This window comes from Prenolepis imparis, unplaced genomic scaffold (genome assembly GCF_030444845.1).
Source record: "Prenolepis imparis isolate NDT839.2.m4 unplaced genomic scaffold, iyPreImpa1.0 SCAF_7, whole genome shotgun sequence".
NCBI lineage: Eukaryota > Metazoa > Arthropoda > Insecta > Hymenoptera > Formicidae > Prenolepis > Prenolepis imparis.
The window spans coordinates 4,956,165-4,975,436 of NW_028141165.1; the positions used below are offsets into that span (position 1 = coordinate 4,956,165).

The window sequence follows — 19,272 nt, forward strand, 5'->3', positions numbered from 1 at the left end:
GGAGGTGATAATGTGATTATTTTTAATAGCTTTTTTATAGCTCTATTTTATTTTGTCTATAATTTTTCGCGAAAGACGTATATCTTATTTTTGATTTCGCAATTCGTATAAAAATAAATTGGATCATAGATCCAATATCCATGTTTGATTCATCATGCATATAATTATAATGACAGATGCGAAAAGCGGTCAATTGGAATAGCTTTTATTATTGTTTCATAAAACAATAATTATATTGCGCGTTAATCAGTAAAATTATAAAATAATTAATTATAGCTTTTAATGATTAAAACTCTTTAAAAAATGAAAAAATAAGCTATAAAATGCAAAAAAATTCTAATAGAATAGTTCTCCGTTTTAAAAATAAAAAATCCTGAAAAACACGTGAACAACAGTATTGTGCCGAAATATTTTATTTATTATTAGTATCTAATAATTTCAGAAATATTAAGTAAAAGTAAATTCAAACAGACTAATAAATTTTTCATTCATTTTTAATTAATTAATTTAAATCTAGATATTAAATCGTATTAAAAAGTTAGAACTTTTGTGCGTATATCAAATTTATTAACATTAATAAATTGTAATCCGCATTGTACGCGTACATTGTAAAAATATTTTTAACATGGTTTTTACTCTTATAAAATGAGTGTTTTAAGATTAAATATTAACCAGTAAGAGGGAGAATATAGTTCTATACACTTTTTAATCAATAGCCATGATATGCGCGCGAATATATCATCTATAGACGCAACGTGTTCAAATACCGGAAATACCATTAAACTATTCATTCTACTTTTCGTTCTTTTATTCCGCATTACACATTCAGCTTAGATTGTCAAGCAGGTATATATAATTAAGCATTAGGGAAGAAGAAAAAGAAAAGAGAGAAAGAAATAAAAAAATGACGGGGAAAGTTGAGCTAATAAAGGAGAATCAAATATCTCGCATGACAGCGAGACGGCGCGGCGCGGCGGCGTCTGCTAGCACTTGCGTCACTGCGCATGCGTAGAGACTCTCCTATCTGGGAGCCATCGCTCACAGCTGCCCGGTCGACCAGTATGGCGGCAGTCGGCATAGGCGAAGGAACGTGGCTCGTGGATATTGCGTAATCGCGATCGGCCAGTGGAAGAAATCAGCATTAGAGCGAAAGGAGGAGTTTCGGGGACGAGTGACCCTACGACAGTCCGACGACAGTGCCTGCCGCGGATCAGGAGATATGCCGCCGAGTGGAGGCGCGCATTGCTAACGTTGGCGAGGATGCGAGCACGATTGTCGCTGGACAGACCGGACCGGTAACGAAGGCGAACGGCGAGCGGCACGAGAGCGCCAGCGGCAGCAGCAGCGACAGCGACAGTAACAGCAGGAGCAGCAACGTCTCGTGGAACATGTCGGCGATCAAGGGTAGCGGTACGCCGGGCGCGCCGCGCCAGCTCAACGTTCTCAGCAACTTCAAGTACGAGTACTTCGTCGCGGGTATCTCAGGCGGCGTCGTCTCGACCCTGATGTTGCATCCGCTGGACCTCATCAAGATCCGATTCGCAGGTGAGTCACGCGCGCGTTGACGTGACGCGCTCGCAAATATGGCGGCCCTCTCTCTGTCTCATCTCATCTCGCCTCGTCTCGCCTCCCGCGTCACCATTGTAACACGTGGTCTATGCGATTGCCTCGTGTGTCGAGTATGCTCGCGTGTCTTTCGTCTCCGACAAATCTTTTTTCTTGCTTTTCTTTTTCATCGAAATTGATCGCGAGAGAGAAAGCATGAAACGTTCGCTGCGTATAAATATACGTTGAAGTATTCGAAATATTTAATTTATTGATGCGTCACGTGTCACGTGTTAGCTATGCTCGTACGTTCTTCGTTCATATATTTTTTTGAAGAAAGAAAGACAAATGCAAAATTAAACAGGCGATTTTTTGTCTGAATCATCTATCGTACTGAATGTACACATTCTACAGAAAATCATTGTATTTTCACCGCAAGTACGTGGTTAACGTATTTCTTTTTAACTCCATGTTTCCATTTGTTAGACTGTACGAATTAAAATATCACATGTTAGGCAAATGGCAGAAAATGCTTTTTATGTATATCTGAAATTTTTTTGTCTGAATCGGTAGCATATTGAATGTGTAGAAAATCATTGTACTTTCACCGGAAGCACGTGATTAACGCTTTTCTTTTTAACTTCACGTTTTCATTTATTTGATTGTATGAATTAAAATGTCATATGTTAGGCAAATGGTAGAAAATGCTTTTTATATATATCCGAAATCTTTTTCAATTTTTTTCTTTGTCTATACGTTGATTACTTAATTTTTTAAATTATTATCCCCCCTATTTTAAGAGAAATTATTAATCTTATTTTAATAGATTCGATCAATTTGCAATGAATCACATTTAATTTTTGAAATCCTAAGCCATGTGGAAGATGCAATCCTTGCAAAATGAGGTTTTATTGTTTATTTTAATCTGACTCATTGTCAGTTTGTATATTTGGTAACATTAATTTGGAAGCAGTATTTATGTTTCACAGAAAGGTTAATTTTAATGAATATTTAATATTATATTTAATATTATATTTAAAAATCATTTTTAAAATTATTAGCAAATGCTATTATTGTAAAACCAGCTAGTTATATAATAATATTATCTGACATAAAGTTTGCTAAACTAAATAAGTAGATCCAATTAATTTTCATAAATAGCTTCAATTATCTCCAGATTAACATATAATAGTCTATGTATGTAATTAATTTTGTTATTGTCATTTTTAGAAGCTATAAAAGATTAAACATGAAAAAAAGGATAGCGAATTAAAGAAAATGGAATAGATTAAAGATTAAATCATGTGTGACTAAAATATTGTTCAATATAAGTAACTCCAGTCTAATACTTATTTTATATAATTTAAAAAATTAAAAAATTTTTGCTCAAAATTATACATTACTACAATAATATCCGTCAGTTTATAAATTGAATTTATCTTGTACGAGTAAATATTTTGCAATAAAATTTCTTTTTATTTAAGAGACAGGAAAGAGAAGAGAGAGAGAGAGAGAGAGAGAGAGAGAGAGAGAGAGATAGAGAGAGAGAGAGAGACCAAAATATTATGTATTCTGATTTATGAAGCGTTGCGATATATAAGATGGACTTTTGTCGTAAAGGCAATGATTGTAGAATTTTACGAGCCGACCGTATACAATTTATCGCCACACTAAAAAAAAAGAAAGAATCAGTTTAAAAAAACAACGTAGAGATTGCAGGTTGAGCTGATATTTTCCGATGTTTTTCTCTCGTGTAAATGAATCAATTCGTTTCTGTAAATTAAAAACATGATCACGATAAGTGTATCGAGTTTCACTTTTCGTCGTATGTAAATAAAACGTTAAAATTGGAAAGTTCTCGATCGCGCAACATTTGATTTTGCGTTACTTGAGATCGATACACAATAAATCATGAATCAGAAACATCATGAATCTAGAAACAGAATATTTAAATTTCTTTTACGTTTAAAATAGACGAATAAAAAACATGCAAATTGCGTTCTACATATTTCTTTTTGTCTCTAAAGCTAAGAGAGAAATATCGAAGAACATTTCTAAGGTATTGAGCTTTAACGTGTATATTATCGTCAACAGTCGATATTATGGGTGATATTTCATTCATGATGAATCTCGTTATTTTTACGTAATAGTGATACGACAGTTTTTATTGAGCTCGCACGGATTATCTTTTCACGATTCTCACGATTATCTTTTCGCTGGCTATTTGGCACAATAATTATATATACATAAGATTTAGATTAGATAACTTTCACGTGTTTTTTTCTGCGAGCTTTTTGTTCGATGATGATATCATTCTAGGTTAATGTTCTACGATACTTAATATCCGCATGACGACTGTCTGAGTGCCTATTAACTTGTCTACGCGAATGATAAAACTGCTTTTAAACAACAGCATTGCATCTTAAGATAATTCTACGCGAAACAATATAAAAGGGATTACATTATTTAATTCTACATTTTTTTGAGATTAAATTTTAATACCTCGTTTTCCATTATCTCGTTTGAAATGAATTGGATATCCATATAACAGCTGAAATATCTAATTGTACGGATAAAATTTCGATATTGGAATATTGACACTGTTCTCCCAATGTGATATTCTTGATACTAAAAGTAATTGCAAAGGAAAGAATAAATCAATAATTAATTACGCCGATAAATTAAAAGACTTTTTCTGCTATTCTAATTTATTCGCATTATTTGAATATTGCCATGTGATAGATTGACGATTTAAGAAATTCTCTAGTCATATTTTATTAATATTTTATTATAATTATATATGTATATGTAATTATTTAATTAATAGAATATTGATGAGAGAAACACTAGAAAATTTGTATAATCATATATCGTTATAATTTATATTATTGTTACATTAAATTCGGCTTTATATGAATAAAGATTTTATCTATTTACGGAAATAGGGACAAAGAAACGGCCAAGGCACTTTAAGTTATCTGTATTATGGCGATACAAAGGATGTATATGATAAGAACAAAAAGATTAGAGTTTTATTTATTTATTGACAGAAAATGTCACTTAAGCGGTGTCTGTGAAGTTGGCACGACATTTTACGAATTTAAAAAAAATAGTAAGAGTTCTTATAGCACTTTACATAGTTCTACAGTTCCTGATAAAAATTAAAAAAAGTTCCGCATTTTTTATATTAAAAAATCAAAATTGAAAAAATGTCGTGCTAACTTCGCCAATCTAGCACGACACCTTCCCCTCTAAAGTACTAAAACGCGTTGAATAATATCATTTTCGGGAAGAGTTCCCGATAGTTCTGCACAAGTTCAGCATATATATGCAATTTCAGATATTCATCAATTAATAATTTTTAATCGATTATTAATATCTACGTCCAGCACGACATTTAGTGAAAATGTGTCGTGCTGATGATTTTCCGTAGTTTTAACGGTAGTTCTCTACAATTCTATAAGAGTTCTATACTTTAGAAACATTTTTTCAAAGAGTTCCGAATGTTTACTATTTTTTAAACAATTTTTGACAATTACGTTCAGCACGACACTTAGTGAAAATGTGTCGTGCTGATGATTTTCCACAGTTTTAACGGTAGTTCTCTACAGTTCTATAAGAGTTCTATACTTTAGAAACATTTTTTCATAGAGTTCCGACTGTTTACTATTTTTTAAACAATTTTTCACAATTACGTTCAGCACGACATTTAGTGAAAATATGTCGTGCTGATGATTTTCCGTAGTTTTAACGGTAGTTCTCTACAGTTCTATAACAGTTCTATACTTTAGAAACATTTTTTCATAGAGTTCCGACTGTTTACTATTTTTTAAACAACTTTTCATAATTACGTTCAGCACGACACTTAACAAACATTTTCACTAAGTGTCGTGCTGAACGTAATTGTCAAAAATTGTTTAAAAAATAGTAAACAGTTGGAACTCTTTGAAAAAATGTTTCTAAAGTATAGAACTTTTTTAAATTTTTATCAGGAACTGTAGAACTATGAAAAGTGCTATAAGAACTCTTACTATTTTTTTTAAATTCGTAAAATGTGCCAACTTCACAGACACACTTAAGCGAAATATTGAAGAAAGTAAAAGACGTCTAAATTAAGCTCAATAATAAATAAGCGTGACGAAATGTTTCTCTGAAAAAATGACTGACGTAAGGCTATCGTTCCGATAAGTATACGTTATCGTTTTAGAAAAGCAGATACGTAAATATGATATGTAAATTCAATCTACATTAATAAAACGCAGCGTTTGAATGAGAGACATTTTTCAGAGGAGAAATTTGAAACATCATCAGAGAGCTTTGAAATTTAAACGGATGTTTCGTCAGATTTATCTTGAAGTCGTAGAGAAATCTCAAGCTATTTGCTGAGACATATAGTCTACGTTCATCACGTGTTATCGATATCAAAGTTTACTTTCGTAAAATGTCTTTTGCTTCAATAAGTATACGATGATCGACACAATGATTACATAATAATATCGTCACATGTCCGCATTTAACCGCATGAATTATTTCTTTCGTCATAAATACATATTTTAATACACTATTAATCAAATCTCTATATTCTTATTATTCTTTTTTATATATAAACTAAATTAGCAAGTATTTATTCATAAAATATTATTACGAAGGATAGAAGTAAATATTATCGAAAGTTTACTGATATCACGTAGAGATATGTATTTCGTAATAATTTATTTTCATGTTACGCCAATGATTCTGATGTCAATCGATCGATTTCTGTTTATGTTATAAATACGAAAACATCACAATTGCCAAATCTCATCTCTCTCGTCAACTTTTCACGGTGAATATATTGTAGAAATTTTTTGTAAAAAAGAATGTGACAAAAATGATCACACATGTAGCTATCTTAATCTTATAGCGATAAATTGTACGTGATTTTTTTAAGGTAAACTAAACGAGTTTTTTTCCTGCATTCTGATGAATTTTATCTTTGTAATTGAAAATTATTAATAATTGTTTTAATTTAACTATGTATTATATTATGGTGTAAGTAGATATTAAAATTAAATTATTATTGTTTGATTATAATTTAAAAAAATATAATTTTCGAATATATACAGGGTGTCCGGTAATAGTCACGCCAACCGTCGTGTGCAGATTCCTTGGATCATTTGGAGACGATTTTTCCTCAGCAAAAATGTCGAGACACCAATAATTTTCGAGTTACAAGCGATTGAAAATAAAGGGTTTTTCGCAAACGAAGCCTTGTGGAAATAAAATAATATTAAATTTACATTCTTCAGTTAATTTCAGGTAGAGTTTACTTTAATAGAATTTTAATTTAAGGCTTAGTTACAAAGATACATGATGGCAAAAATTGGAAACATGCAAAAAATAATGACCTTCCTCGACATTTTCGCTGAGGAAAAATCGTCTCCAAATGATCCCAGGAATCTGCACACGACGGTTGGCGTGACTATTACCGGACACCCTGTATATATATTCAGCTTCTCCTGTGTTTTAAAGCTGTGTTTTCGCTCTTACGTGTTGGCGTCTGTCCAACATGTAATGTTTTGCCTATATTGCGATTCTTCACTGGCTGTGAGATGACAAACGAATATATAGACACACACATACAACAAAAGCTCGCGAGAAGCGAGAGAAATATTAGAATGCGTCAGAAATAGTCCTCATAATGACACTTAACATTAACAGCTGTTTTAAGAAATTTTCCGCACCGATATAGAGACATCATTTTTTTTTCATGTGCCATTTACCGTACGTCAAACTAAATGAATTGCTGTTTTGAATAACGGTGTTTCCTGGCACACTACGAATACAATCAGCTTTTGTTTATTCATTCTTGTTTGTTTGAGAAATTCGACTTCCGTGTAGAGGTTGATAATGGATCACATTTGAGGACCTTTTGCATTTATTTTTAGCCTCTTTAAACATTAAAGATCCGACCAAAATTGGCCACCTAAAGTTGTAAAACTCAAACGAAATAAAGCCTGCAAAACGGGATAAGGTCAGGAAAGTTTCTCCTCATGTTTAAATAATTTTGGTTCAACGAAGTTGTCACAATTGCGTGTTTAGTGCTAAATGCGGCGTAATATAGAGATGAATAAAACTTGTTGCGAGAAACAGTGTAGTATTTTTAACAAAATATTTATTGGCCGTTCACCAAGCACTAAGTCACGCGAATTTCGCGAGTTGCGTCAATAGCACGTGATACTCGTTATTGAATCGTCTTGTCACGCATTTAATCAGAGAGAGAACGTGAGAGAGAAAAAAAAAAAATTGCGTTGATAACTGATTTATAAATTTTATATTTAAAATTATATATTTTCATAAATTCAATAAATATGATTATCAAGACGATTATCAAGATCACAGATATATCGAATTGTATTTTTTTCGCGAATATATATAAATGTATATTTGATTTTAAATTTACCTTAATATTTTTTCTGGCTTATAGAATTAATAATACAAAAGTTACTTTTTATTTCTCGTATATATATGTCGATATTTTAAATTAAAGTTATATGAATAAAAAAACGTGAAACTTTTTTCTCGCATTTTCTGAATTTTAAATATTGCAGATATATATGACAAAGTATTATTATTTATCTAGTTCTGATTGCATTATATTTTCTATTTTAACTTGAAGTTTATTATACTAATAAAATATGCAATGTTAAATATTAGCTATTTTACGCAAATTCTAAGTTGTGCAAAACGAATTTAAGATTAAATTAAAATATGAAAGCTTGATCGTTTGCTCGTTTTGCACGGTTTTTTATTTACTTAACATTGCAATGCTCGATCGTGGAAAATATAGCATATTGATAAAATTAAAAATATAGATAAAATTTTTATCAAGGAAAAAATGATTGTAAATTAATGAAGAGATTCGTAAAATTTCACGTGAATTTCATCAGAAACATCTTGTATACATAAGATCGCAATAGGACGGTCTCTGACCACGTGAAATCACCGTTATTCATGAAAGCGAAAGTAGATTGTACCTCTCGACAGATGGTGATTATATTTTTTTTCTCGCTCCTTCTATCGTGACCTACCTCAGGATCGCGTATTTTCAAATAACATCACCATTGATTTTTGTATTAGCTTTGAATATAAAACGCTCTCTGTATAATAATTCAATATATAAGATTTATATTTATATATTTATCTCATTTGCTCTTTGTGATCTTTTTCTATAGAAAAAATAATTATAATATTTATAATTTATTTTTTATTATACTAAATTATGTTAAATTGTGTACTATTAAATTAGATTTCGTAATAATATTTTATATGTTTATATACAATATAGATTTGAATTATATTATAAACTATAAAAATGTAAGGTATAAAAAAATGTGCGTAATATTAAATTTGAAGTATTTATATTTCATATAATCTTTGCGTATATAAATATATGTAAGAAGAGAATTTCTCAGATATTTAAGAGGAGAACTTCTCGGAAAATAAGACATATCGCAAGACGATATCGTTGCTTTCTCGCAGCGCGAGACGAGATATGAAACTAATGCTGCAACACTATTTAACGGCGAGTCGATATTCGATACGATAATATGCATGTATATGTATATACATACGTTGACTATACATATATATGTTGAGAACGCATTCAAGCATAACAATTAAGTGCTGCTTATCGCCAAACGATGCATTAGATAGCGATAGTTTAATTAATAACAAGAGACAAACGATGAACGATGTAGTTGTAAACGCTACTAGTTATGACGCAGTTCTCGTATCAACAAAAAGTTATATAATATGTAACGGAAACGTTGTGATAATTTTTACGAGAATAGAAGCACCGTCCCAAGATGTGACAGAACTTAATTTAGGTTTTATCTTTTTGCAGTAAACGATGGTCAAACGAGCACAGGACCGCGGTACAACGGACTCAGGAACGCCCTCGTTCAGATTGTTAAAACCGAGGGAGTACGTGGACTTTATAGAGGAGTAACGCCAAATATTTTAGGATCAGGCAGTTCGTGGGGTTTCTACTTCTTCTTGTAAGTACATATATAATCGATTAATATTTAGCAATTATTTTATGCACGCTTTTAATGCAAGACGATAAAAATTTAGATACGAAGTCGTGTTGTTTATTTGTTGTTTATGTGACGTTTATCTTATATGCATATGCTGAGTGCGTCAAAATTTAATTTTTCCAGCTATAACACGATAAAGACTTCGATTCAAGGTGGTAACTCGAAGAAACCGCTTGGACCGTCCATGCACATGTTTGCCGCCGCTGATGCCGGAGTGCTCACCTTGCTTATGACTAATCCGATCTGGGTGGTGAAAACGCGGCTGTGTTTACAATATGCTGAAGATGTGAATATCGCGGAGTCCAAGCGGTACCGCGGAATGATAGATGCTTTAAAGAAGATTTACAAGACGGAGGGCATTAGAGGCTTATATAAGGTAAGCAAATGTTTGGTTGATTATATATATAAGCCGAGTTTCAATTGAATTTGAAACAAAATGAGAATTATTACGATTTATGACTAGCGAAAATTATCGTACCGCTGTTATTCTTTTAGGGTTTAGTTCCTGGATTGTTCGGTGTCTCGCACGGTGCGATACAATTCATGGTGTACGAGGAGATGAAGAACAAGTATTATAATTACTTAAATGTGCCCATCGATACGAAATTGGTGAGTCGATTATATTTTTATTGAAGCTTTTAAGATGCATTTTGAATACTATGAGTCGTATTTAATTCTTAATTCATTGCTGTTGTCTTTCTTCCGCTAATTTATATCTTTTATATAAAGAGTATATACATATAGTGACATTATCAATTCAGGAAAATGACACCTTAAGTTGAAAGTGGATGCTCATAAATTTAGAATAAAAACGAACAATATCTATGATATATCTTTCGTACAGAGTACAACCGAATATATCGTCTTTGCCGCGATGTCCAAACTGATCGCTGCAGCATCGACGTATCCTTATCAAGTGGTGAGGGCACGACTTCAAGATCATCATCATGACTACCGGGGTACCTGGCATTGCATTCATTGCACATGGAGGTCAGAAGGGATTAAGGGTTTCTATAAGGGCTTATCACCATACCTTTTACATGTTACGCCAAACATATGTTTGATTATTCTTATTTATGAGCATTTTACTAATGGCAGTTAATTTATGTTGACATCTTATTGTTGCAACTGTAAGAAAATGTTTTAGGTCAATTTTTTTAGCCTTCTACAGAACGTAATATTTCGTCTGATTTGCCAAAACTCATAATGCAAGATGCTCACAAGTGTATATAATTTTACAATGATGCGAGGCTATAGTACTCAATTATTTTAAAATTAGCTGAATATCACACGTTACACAACAAAATATCATTCAAATTGTAATGCAAAATAATTTTTGTTTCAAGAAAATTTCATTTTTAGAAAATGATTTTTATCTGAAGTATTTTGTGGAAGAAGTTTAAAGAATAGTTGAAACAATTATTAGTAATAATTTTTATTTTAGATTTGATTTTAGATGACAAGTGAATATATATTTGGCTTTCTTTCTAGTATTTGAAATGAAACTATGATATTTTCTATTATTTGTATCTCTATTAATTGATATTAGATTTGTTGAACAATGAAGAAAGAAATTGCTTAATATAGGAAAGCACTTTAAATCATTGCTCTTACTATCATCGTTTTAACTTCTCGTATAAATTGTAATTCAATAATTACAAACCGAGAAGTGGATCTTGAAATGGTAATAGTTCGCGGCGTGTTGCATAAAACGTATGCGTCTTATTTATTTAATCATTCATCGTTTCTTATCCAAGAATATTGAGAGACTGCGATAGTGTAGAACTGACAAAGAGTTAGTTTATTTCTCGCTTAATTTATAGATTTGTTGCGCGGAATTTATTGTGGCTAATGTATTTTACAAGGAGAATTTTCTTATACAATAGCACAATGTATTTCAAATTTCAACTAAAGTGTCTTCTAATCATATAAGAGGTTATGAGACAAATGAATGTATGAGTATGATTATCCTCTGTTTGCTAAGACGTAAGATATTTGAATGTCGTCTAAATCGAATTTAATTAAACACACAGTTTGGTTACGCGCATAAGTAAAAAAAAAAATAAAAAAAAAAATAAAAAAAAAAGCGAAGGGTATACCGAAGTATAAACTAATTAAATGCGCTCTTCGCAAAGAGCCATATAGAGAATACACCTAATTTATGTCATAAAAAACGGTGTATAATCTTGAATAGTTAAATTAATAACCAAATATTTACGTAATTATATGAATAATACATGTATGTCTGTATAATGCTCGAACTATTTTTGAGGCATAATGTGTGCGAATCACATGTGTAAACTGATAATTTTTATGTCTCCGCTCGACTCGACGAGTTCTAGTGTGATTTTTAATTTAGACAATTTTTTTTTAGCAAATGTATTAAAAATTCGCAGTCCATCTCTTTGTGTCCTATATATTTTTTCTTCTTCTTTTTTTTTTTTTTAATAAGCGGCTTTCTAATTATTTATACCTCATTCTAAGTTGAGTATAGAGAGTCCGCGATAGATGAGTTTTACGAGGACCGTCATAGAGTCTGGCACTCGGAAAATACGATAGATAGCAATAAGTTTCTGTGCAATCTGTAAATAGTAGGATGAATTTATTTATATCAATTCCTTTAGCTATAAATCTAGTTAGAATCCGTTTCTTCGATAATAAAATAACGAAACACGCGAAGGTGCATACTTAAAAGCAACATTGTGACGATATTAATAAAACAACACACACACACACATATCGAAAAATGTTTATCCTTAAATTAGCTACCGACTGTTCTTTAGATTACGCTATTCCTAAATTTGATTTCTTCATTCCCCTAATTTCGCATTATCGACATAGATTCTTATTGGCAGCGAAAGATGTCATTAAGTATACGTGATTTATATTTTCCTAAGCTTATTTCGCATTGAAGCCATTTTCAGGAGAGAGCATGTAGAAAGGTATTGTGAATGCGTTTTGACTACGTTACGTTATTTGTTCGGTAGTTTGTTAAGCCACCAGCAGTACGATTTTTGAACAATTATACGATGATTATGAATTATCAATTATATATGAGATATTTATCGTATTTTATATAAATTTATCGTAACTAAAGAATGAAATAAAAATAGAAAATATTTTTTATTGCGCTGTTAATCGATTTTCGTAAGAGAAATCTTACGATTGAGATGTGTTAGAGAAACACATATTACTTTCTCTCTAATTTAAACTTTCGCAGAATTATTGGAGCAGTAGAAGAGAGAGTGTCAGAGCTCTTATCTGGCTCCTCGTGTGACTTCGAATTTTCATAGCTGATTTCACGTAGCGTCAAGAATCGTACGCGGGTTAAATTAAAAGCGCTTTATAGGCTTCTATAGTCTTTTGTTGTAAAACAAGTAAAACAAAGACGTATTGCTGGTGGTTCGTTACAGGTATGAGGGTTGGCGTGGCTTTTACAAGGGTTTAAGTGTAAACATCACCAGGGTGACACCGGCGACGGTTATCACATTCGTGATCTACGAAAATATGTTACATTATCTGCAATCGGGACGCGCTGTCGTGGAAGGAACGATCGCTGTGCCTGTTCCTGCGATTAACAAACTGAAGGAGTAAGGATCAAAGGTAGATTCTCTTCGGAGCCTTATTGAAGTCTAGTGAAAGTCTGAATTGGAGTGGTCCAATTTTCATTATGTTTCCGGTGACATATGCACTGAAAAATTGTGATTATATAATATAATCATAGTCATAATGAAGTTCCATTAAACGAAAAAAACTTGAGACAAATTTTACGAGATATAAAAATTTCTTAATGTTTTGCAAAATTTGAAATTGACATAGAAAGGTTGTAAATGTCAGAAATCTTATAAGAAAACCTTATAGTTATTTTTTATTTTTTTCTTTGTTAAAAAGTTGCAAATATTTTTTTTACATTTACTTTAAGTGTTTACATTTACTTTACTTTGAATTTTTTACATTTACATAAATTTTTGTTTTATTTCGCAACTTGGAATAATGGTACTGGCTTTTTTATTTGTCTCTTCAATTAACTAAACATATAATTTTTTCATGGGATAAAATATCTTAGCGAAAAAACTTTAATGTATCAAATATTCGTCATAATGCGATTTTCATCGGATATAGAAAAATTGATTAATTGAAGTGCATATAGAGTTTTCGGTAGGTTTTGCTTTTCAAATGCATCAATTAATTTTTTTGTGTTTGTTATTTGACTTACATTCACAAGAGTTTCGCGAAAAAGATAGTAATCTATGAAATTATGTTTCCTTTAATTAATAATTATGTTTTTCCTTTAATTGTGTGTATTTATAATTAAAGCAAGAAATCCAAGATTCGCGTGCGATGATTAGCACTTTCATGGAAAATATACAAAATATTCTTGCACAAATAATGTGCATTTGTAATTTTCACGAGCTCTTTCGTAATAGTAAGTTAAAGATGGAAAAAAAAAGAGAAAAAAAATTTGGTGTATAATGTATATTTTCGACGGTAGAAAAGTTTATTATATCATGAAGAACAGATAAGAAACACTTTGCATTTAAAGATTAAAACTCTAAATATAAATATGTATATGTATGATATAAATAGGTATAAAAAAGGAAATAAAGAAAAAGCAGTTACGAGGATAAAAATATTTCCCAATTTCTGCTATTTCTGCTATTGATCTGATTGCCATATTGTGTTGCAATCTGCTCAATATGTGTCTACCGTTATATATTATATATTATAAATTAGCGATCTACTAGATTTTTATTAATATCGAGCATCTTGCGCAAATATTGTCGTCTTTTTCAGCTGATGAGGCTTGCGACAGGCATATTACGAGATTTTTTTTCAAACATTTGCAAATATTTATGCAATAAAATTATATGTTAATTACGAAGGAAATTATATTCATCAGTTGTTGCTGATATAATGGCTTATTAAATCTAAAGGATTCACAGAGCATTTTTTGTAACGCTGGTCGCAATGCTGCTCGTGTTCGGCTTCTGTAATCTCGTTCGGAAGATTTTCACTTCTCGATGTGGAGGGTCTGCAATAAAAATATACAAACACACATACACAAATGTTAGAATTCTTATATTACTCATTTAAGGCATGTTTGATGTTTGATAATATAAATGTCTGCCGAATGAACATTTCGATGAAAAATAAAAGTATATCGCATTAATATATTGATTTAAGCCCAATTTTTTAGATCTCCTGTGCATCGCATTTTTATCTATTGCTACACTGTCATATGTTGGCTACCAAATTAATTATTGATTATTCTCTTAATTTTTTTCGCTTCATAATACATTCAAGTTTTTTTTTACATTCAATACTTTTTGTATTCAATACTTACGTGAGTATAATTTGCAGGATGTCACCAAGCACTCCATTTTCGCTTAAAGAATATCTCCCAGCTTCGCAAATCGTTCTCAGCAAACAATCTAGTCCGGAATAACCCAGACTGCAAAGCACATAAGGTACATACGCTATATTTTTCAAATTTTACTTGCAAAATATTATACTTTAGTAGTAATCCTGTTATCGAAAACTACGTGGCAAGATTTTTACAGCGAGAAGTTTTGATAGCCGAGATACGGGATATGCTCTATAAAGGATGTTATTTGATACGTGCGCGAAATTCTGTTACCTTTCCATTTTATTCACGAGCATCCGGTACACTAATTGACGGCTAAGACTTCGTTTTGCGTAATAATCTTCCTCGTAAAAGTAACTCGAATTCCATTCGTATGGCAATCCGTAGTTTGCTTCGAAATAAAATGCCATCGATATAGACTTGTCGGGAATATCTATGGGAATTCCCAAGGCGAAAAATATCTGCAAAATGAAAATATGTGCTGATAAATGTAGCCGTGATATTGCCTCTCTAAATATTGTCCGTTCATATAAAATGATTAATTGGGTAATTGATTCAGTTTTTTTTTTCATTCTTCAACGCGAGCGGAAATGTTTTTCACAGAATATCAAAAGATTTCATAAAGTGTGAAAAAAACCATTTACAAATTCTGAGGAAATGTTGATAAAAATAAATTACAATTTATTTTCCTCAACATTAATTTATTAGGTTTTTTATCGTAATATTTTTATGACAGATAAATAATGTCTTTTTCGATACGATAGAATAAGGCTAAATTTTCATTATAGAAATATTAAACGTTTACGCTGCGAGTTTTCTCTTGATTTCTTTTTCTCGACGAATCTTACTTCGCGTAAATACGTGAAGTGAAAATGATAAATTAATATTTAGTTAACAGGCCGCTCACATAGTTCGAGACGCATTAGTAGATGAAAAATGAATGATTGATCCACCATACCCCCGTATTGCTACCCTCGGGAAATCCGATAGATCGGACATGTCTCGATATATCATGTGTAATATTTTTTACTCCCGATACATGTGTTGACTTCATGAAGCACCATATCAAAAGAGCCAATGCCGTAATTCGATCTCTGAAATATTTCAGGAAAATGCAACAAGTTTCATGATATATTTTTTTATTCATAATTAGTCGAAATCGAATCGATTATCAATTAAGTATTATTTATTTTATGATCTTTGGGAGCTGATAATTAGACTTGTTTAATACACTGTTTAAAAATATTAGTTATACAATTTTTCTAATAATTAATAATTGTTTTTCACAATTTATTGATTTATTTATTAAACTATATTATTTAAATAAAATTGTTTCGATTTAGAATTAACAATGTGCCACTCTCTTTCAATCATATGCATATTGTTATCCGTACAAGTTTTATTAATAACGATATCCGTAAATAGGATACGAGAGAGAAAACTGCGTGTGCAACAGCGATACTTAAATTCGTTTTGTAAAGTAAATAGCACATAGTGTAAAATAAATAGCTGAATGTTTCGATACCGGAATATTTTTAGGATTTTATCGAAATAGTGCTTGCAATACCTCGGATATTGTTCATTCGGCATTCGTATATGGGACTCGCGGAACGATCGATATCTCGGTAAAAAAAAAAAAAAAAAAAAAAAAGCTATACGCGTCGCATCTGTTTGTCCATTTCTTTATTTCGCAAATTGTTTTGATTTTGCCGATCGCTTCATTGGTTTTCGTGCTAAATGCAAATATTCGTTCATCCCGCGCGATTGCGATTGCAGGAGTTTTCACTGCCATGCGAATGAAACAAAACAAGTTTATTTCTCTCGACAAGTCACGCATACCGTGTCAGTAAATATTTTGAGCCTCTCTTTGTCGTGCGCATTACCATGTATTTTTTAACACTTAGCGTAATCACATTTTTATAAAGAAAAAAAAAATTGCAACGTTATTTACGTAGGTAATAATATTTCGGTATCGAATACTCACTTCCTCATTTTCTTTAACGTTACAAAAGTCGCGCGAGACTTACGCAAGGCTTTTACCGAATGGCGAATTAGCGGTTTGTATGTATCGCAGGTATACGAGAGGAAAAAATAATCCGATAATTCGCACGAAGCTAAAATTGCTAATAAAGCTAATCGCAGGAAGCAGTTCGTTGCTGAAGTACAGTTAGAGCTTCAATTTCGTTACGAGTATTTTGCGATGCTAATATATCGGTATATATAGTATCTAACGACTTGCAAATTGCACTTAACATTGCGCAATCGGAGAATCTTGTCGTTATTTTCAATATTTTTTGCAACATACACATTTATCAATAATATTTGTACGTTTAATATTAAATTACATTTCAAACGTTTGTTTTCAATGTTTTACTTCGTCTTAATAGATCGAATATTTCAATTGTTTTTTCACTCGCGAATTCAATTATTTAAATTGTGAGAGACGAGACAGATTGTGTTTGTATAATATATTTGTATACAGATTGTGTGTGTCGCGCATATAGTTGTATGCGGTTCGCAAATATTTCGATTACGGAATCTAGTTGTCAAAATATCATTCCTCTTCCACGTCAGAGAAGATCGCATTTCAGAATCACTTTAGCAAAATCAAAATCCACATCAGACCGAATGAATAAACAGATTTATACACGGTGTTTCAAATCTATCTCCTATGTCTTTACTTGTGGATTTTTCGATTAATCGCGTCACTATCTCTCTTCTGTCGCAGTTTTTATTTTAAATATTTAAACATTAACTTACATCTCTCTTGAATTAAAATTACGTTAAGATAAAATTAATCTTGTAGTTAAATAAAAATAGAACCTTTTATCATTCATATTTAATATAAAAAATTAATACTTGAAAAAATTTGTTCTTAAATCTCATTCCACAGTATTTATTCGTTGAAATAATTATTTTCTCTTGGGTAAAATCTACATTAAAATTCGAGAGCGTGAATTTGAGATCTACCCGGTGTGTAGCGAGCGATATCGGTCGGTTCCAATCGTTCAGATAGCGGAATGAGATTATGGTCCGCGAGATGCATTAATCCCAGGATCAGTATGCATCTAGCACTAATTGAATTAATAATGGAATTGCAGGGTGTCTGTTTCTGCCTTGTTTGGTACATTCCTGATTCAATGGCGAACTTGTAATTATTCCGCGAGACTTTATGTATAGCAGCCCTCCCCCTTTCTCCCTCAACACGCCGCTGGACTTCTGCGGCTGGATGCCGCGGAACAATGGTCGACAACCACCTTTCACTATGTCTCCCGGTTGGAATATCTACGAAATGTTTCACACACCAAATACATTATTGATTAGCGTACCATGAATTTAGCGGTCTTCGCTGCATCTTGCGAGCCTCGAAGGCGAATACTCGGGGTGACAGTCGGTCGTAGGGTGGCAATCATTTTTCGGTCACGAAACACATCTACCTGCATTTTGTATGCGTTAGGGGCGCAGTCAGCCTCCAAGCTGCGCTTCGGTATCCTGCATACTCTTGCGGGCTTTGTTTTCTCTTTTATCGCGCTTTTGTATAATTTTGTAATTCGCGCAGTTTCCCGGAAGAGAATCAATGCTCGCTTTTTTTTTCAAAGATACTGGAGAAAGATAGCTATGAAAAACAATAGAGTTGTACGTTTTTAGAATTTATAAAACTTTACTTTCTCTTTCTCTCTCACGAAGTTTTCTCTCTCTTTATATAATATACATATTTTTTTCATATATATTACAGAATTAAACAGATATTCTTTTTACAATTATTAGCAGATATAAGATATTATTCTCTCTCACACGCTTTATGTACTTTATATACCGAGGAAAAATCCACCTCGCAGGTGCTGCTCGACAAAAAGTGAATTATTAGTAATATCTCTTTGTTTTTTCCCCTTTTCTACGCGAAATAATTTGCTCCGCGCGTGCCAAGCGCTCTCGGGCAATATCGTGTGCGCTCATTGAAATAAAGGATGCAAGATTTACGGAGGAATTGCGCGAGAGGAAAATTTTATGACGCGCCTGCGGTACGTGAAACAACGCCGGAGATTTTCGCCGCAATTTTCTGCAGGGCTGCGGAATGCGAGATGCGCGGCTATACTCGTGTGCGGTCGGGAACGACGGGTTGACTGCAGATACCATTGTCGTTGTGCACGTAACAAGCGATCGCGATAGGTAGACATTGCGAGAAATTCCAAAGCGGAATCTTATCTTGCCAAGGAGCGGTTTAGATGATGCTGCTGCTGCTGCTCTCTGCTCCTGCTGCGGTGTCGATAAGCGTAATGCCAT

The 19,272-nt window shown here is 32.3% G+C and overlaps 2 protein-coding genes across 3 annotated transcripts in view; one reads left to right on the forward strand and one right to left on the reverse strand.

Annotated features, from left to right (window-relative positions):
* LOC145938032 (solute carrier family 25 member 32) overlaps positions 1-14,795 on the forward strand; it is a 31,604-nt gene extending 16,809 nt beyond the window's left edge. Inside the window, exons 1-6 of one of the 2 annotated variants that reach the window (XM_083041355.1) lie at positions 1,041-1,545; positions 9,431-9,584; positions 9,747-9,999; positions 10,119-10,232; positions 10,468-10,613; positions 13,037-14,795. In XM_083041355.1, coding sequence (XP_082897481.1) covers positions 1,389-1,545; positions 9,431-9,584; positions 9,747-9,999; positions 10,119-10,232; positions 10,468-10,613; positions 13,037-13,217 — 1,005 coding nt within the window. In that variant the 5' untranslated portion in view covers positions 1,041-1,388 and the 3' untranslated portion in view covers positions 13,218-14,795. Of the gene's footprint in view, positions 1-1,040; positions 1,546-9,430; positions 9,585-9,746; positions 10,000-10,118; positions 10,233-10,467; positions 10,614-13,036 lie in introns of those variants that run through there. The other variant, XM_083041356.1, reaches the window with a different exon arrangement.
* On the reverse strand, positions 14,520-19,272 carry LOC145938165 (uncharacterized). The gene is made up of 5 exons (XM_083041582.1): positions 19,085-19,272; positions 15,947-16,082; positions 15,262-15,449; positions 14,968-15,075; positions 14,520-14,655 (listed from the first exon to the last, which is right to left on the reverse strand). Exons 1-5 carry the CDS (start codon positions 19,270-19,272, stop codon positions 14,520-14,522), a joined length of 756 nt encoding a protein of 251 aa, XP_082897708.1.

Excerpts from the sequence above, each read along its gene's own strand:
- LOC145938165 (XM_083041582.1), bottom strand. The coding sequence starts at position 19,272 with ATGGCATTACGCTTATCGACACCGCAGCAGGAGCAGAGAGCAGCAGCA. Across the intron at positions 16,083-19,084 it reads TCGTTCCCGACCGCACACGA|AGATCGAATTACGGCATTGG; the intron begins GTATAGCCGCGC and ends GAAATATTTCAG. Across the intron at positions 14,656-14,967 it reads ATCCTGCAAATTATACTCAC|ACCCTCCACATCGAGAAGTG; the intron begins GTAAGTATTGAA and ends TTTTTATTGCAG.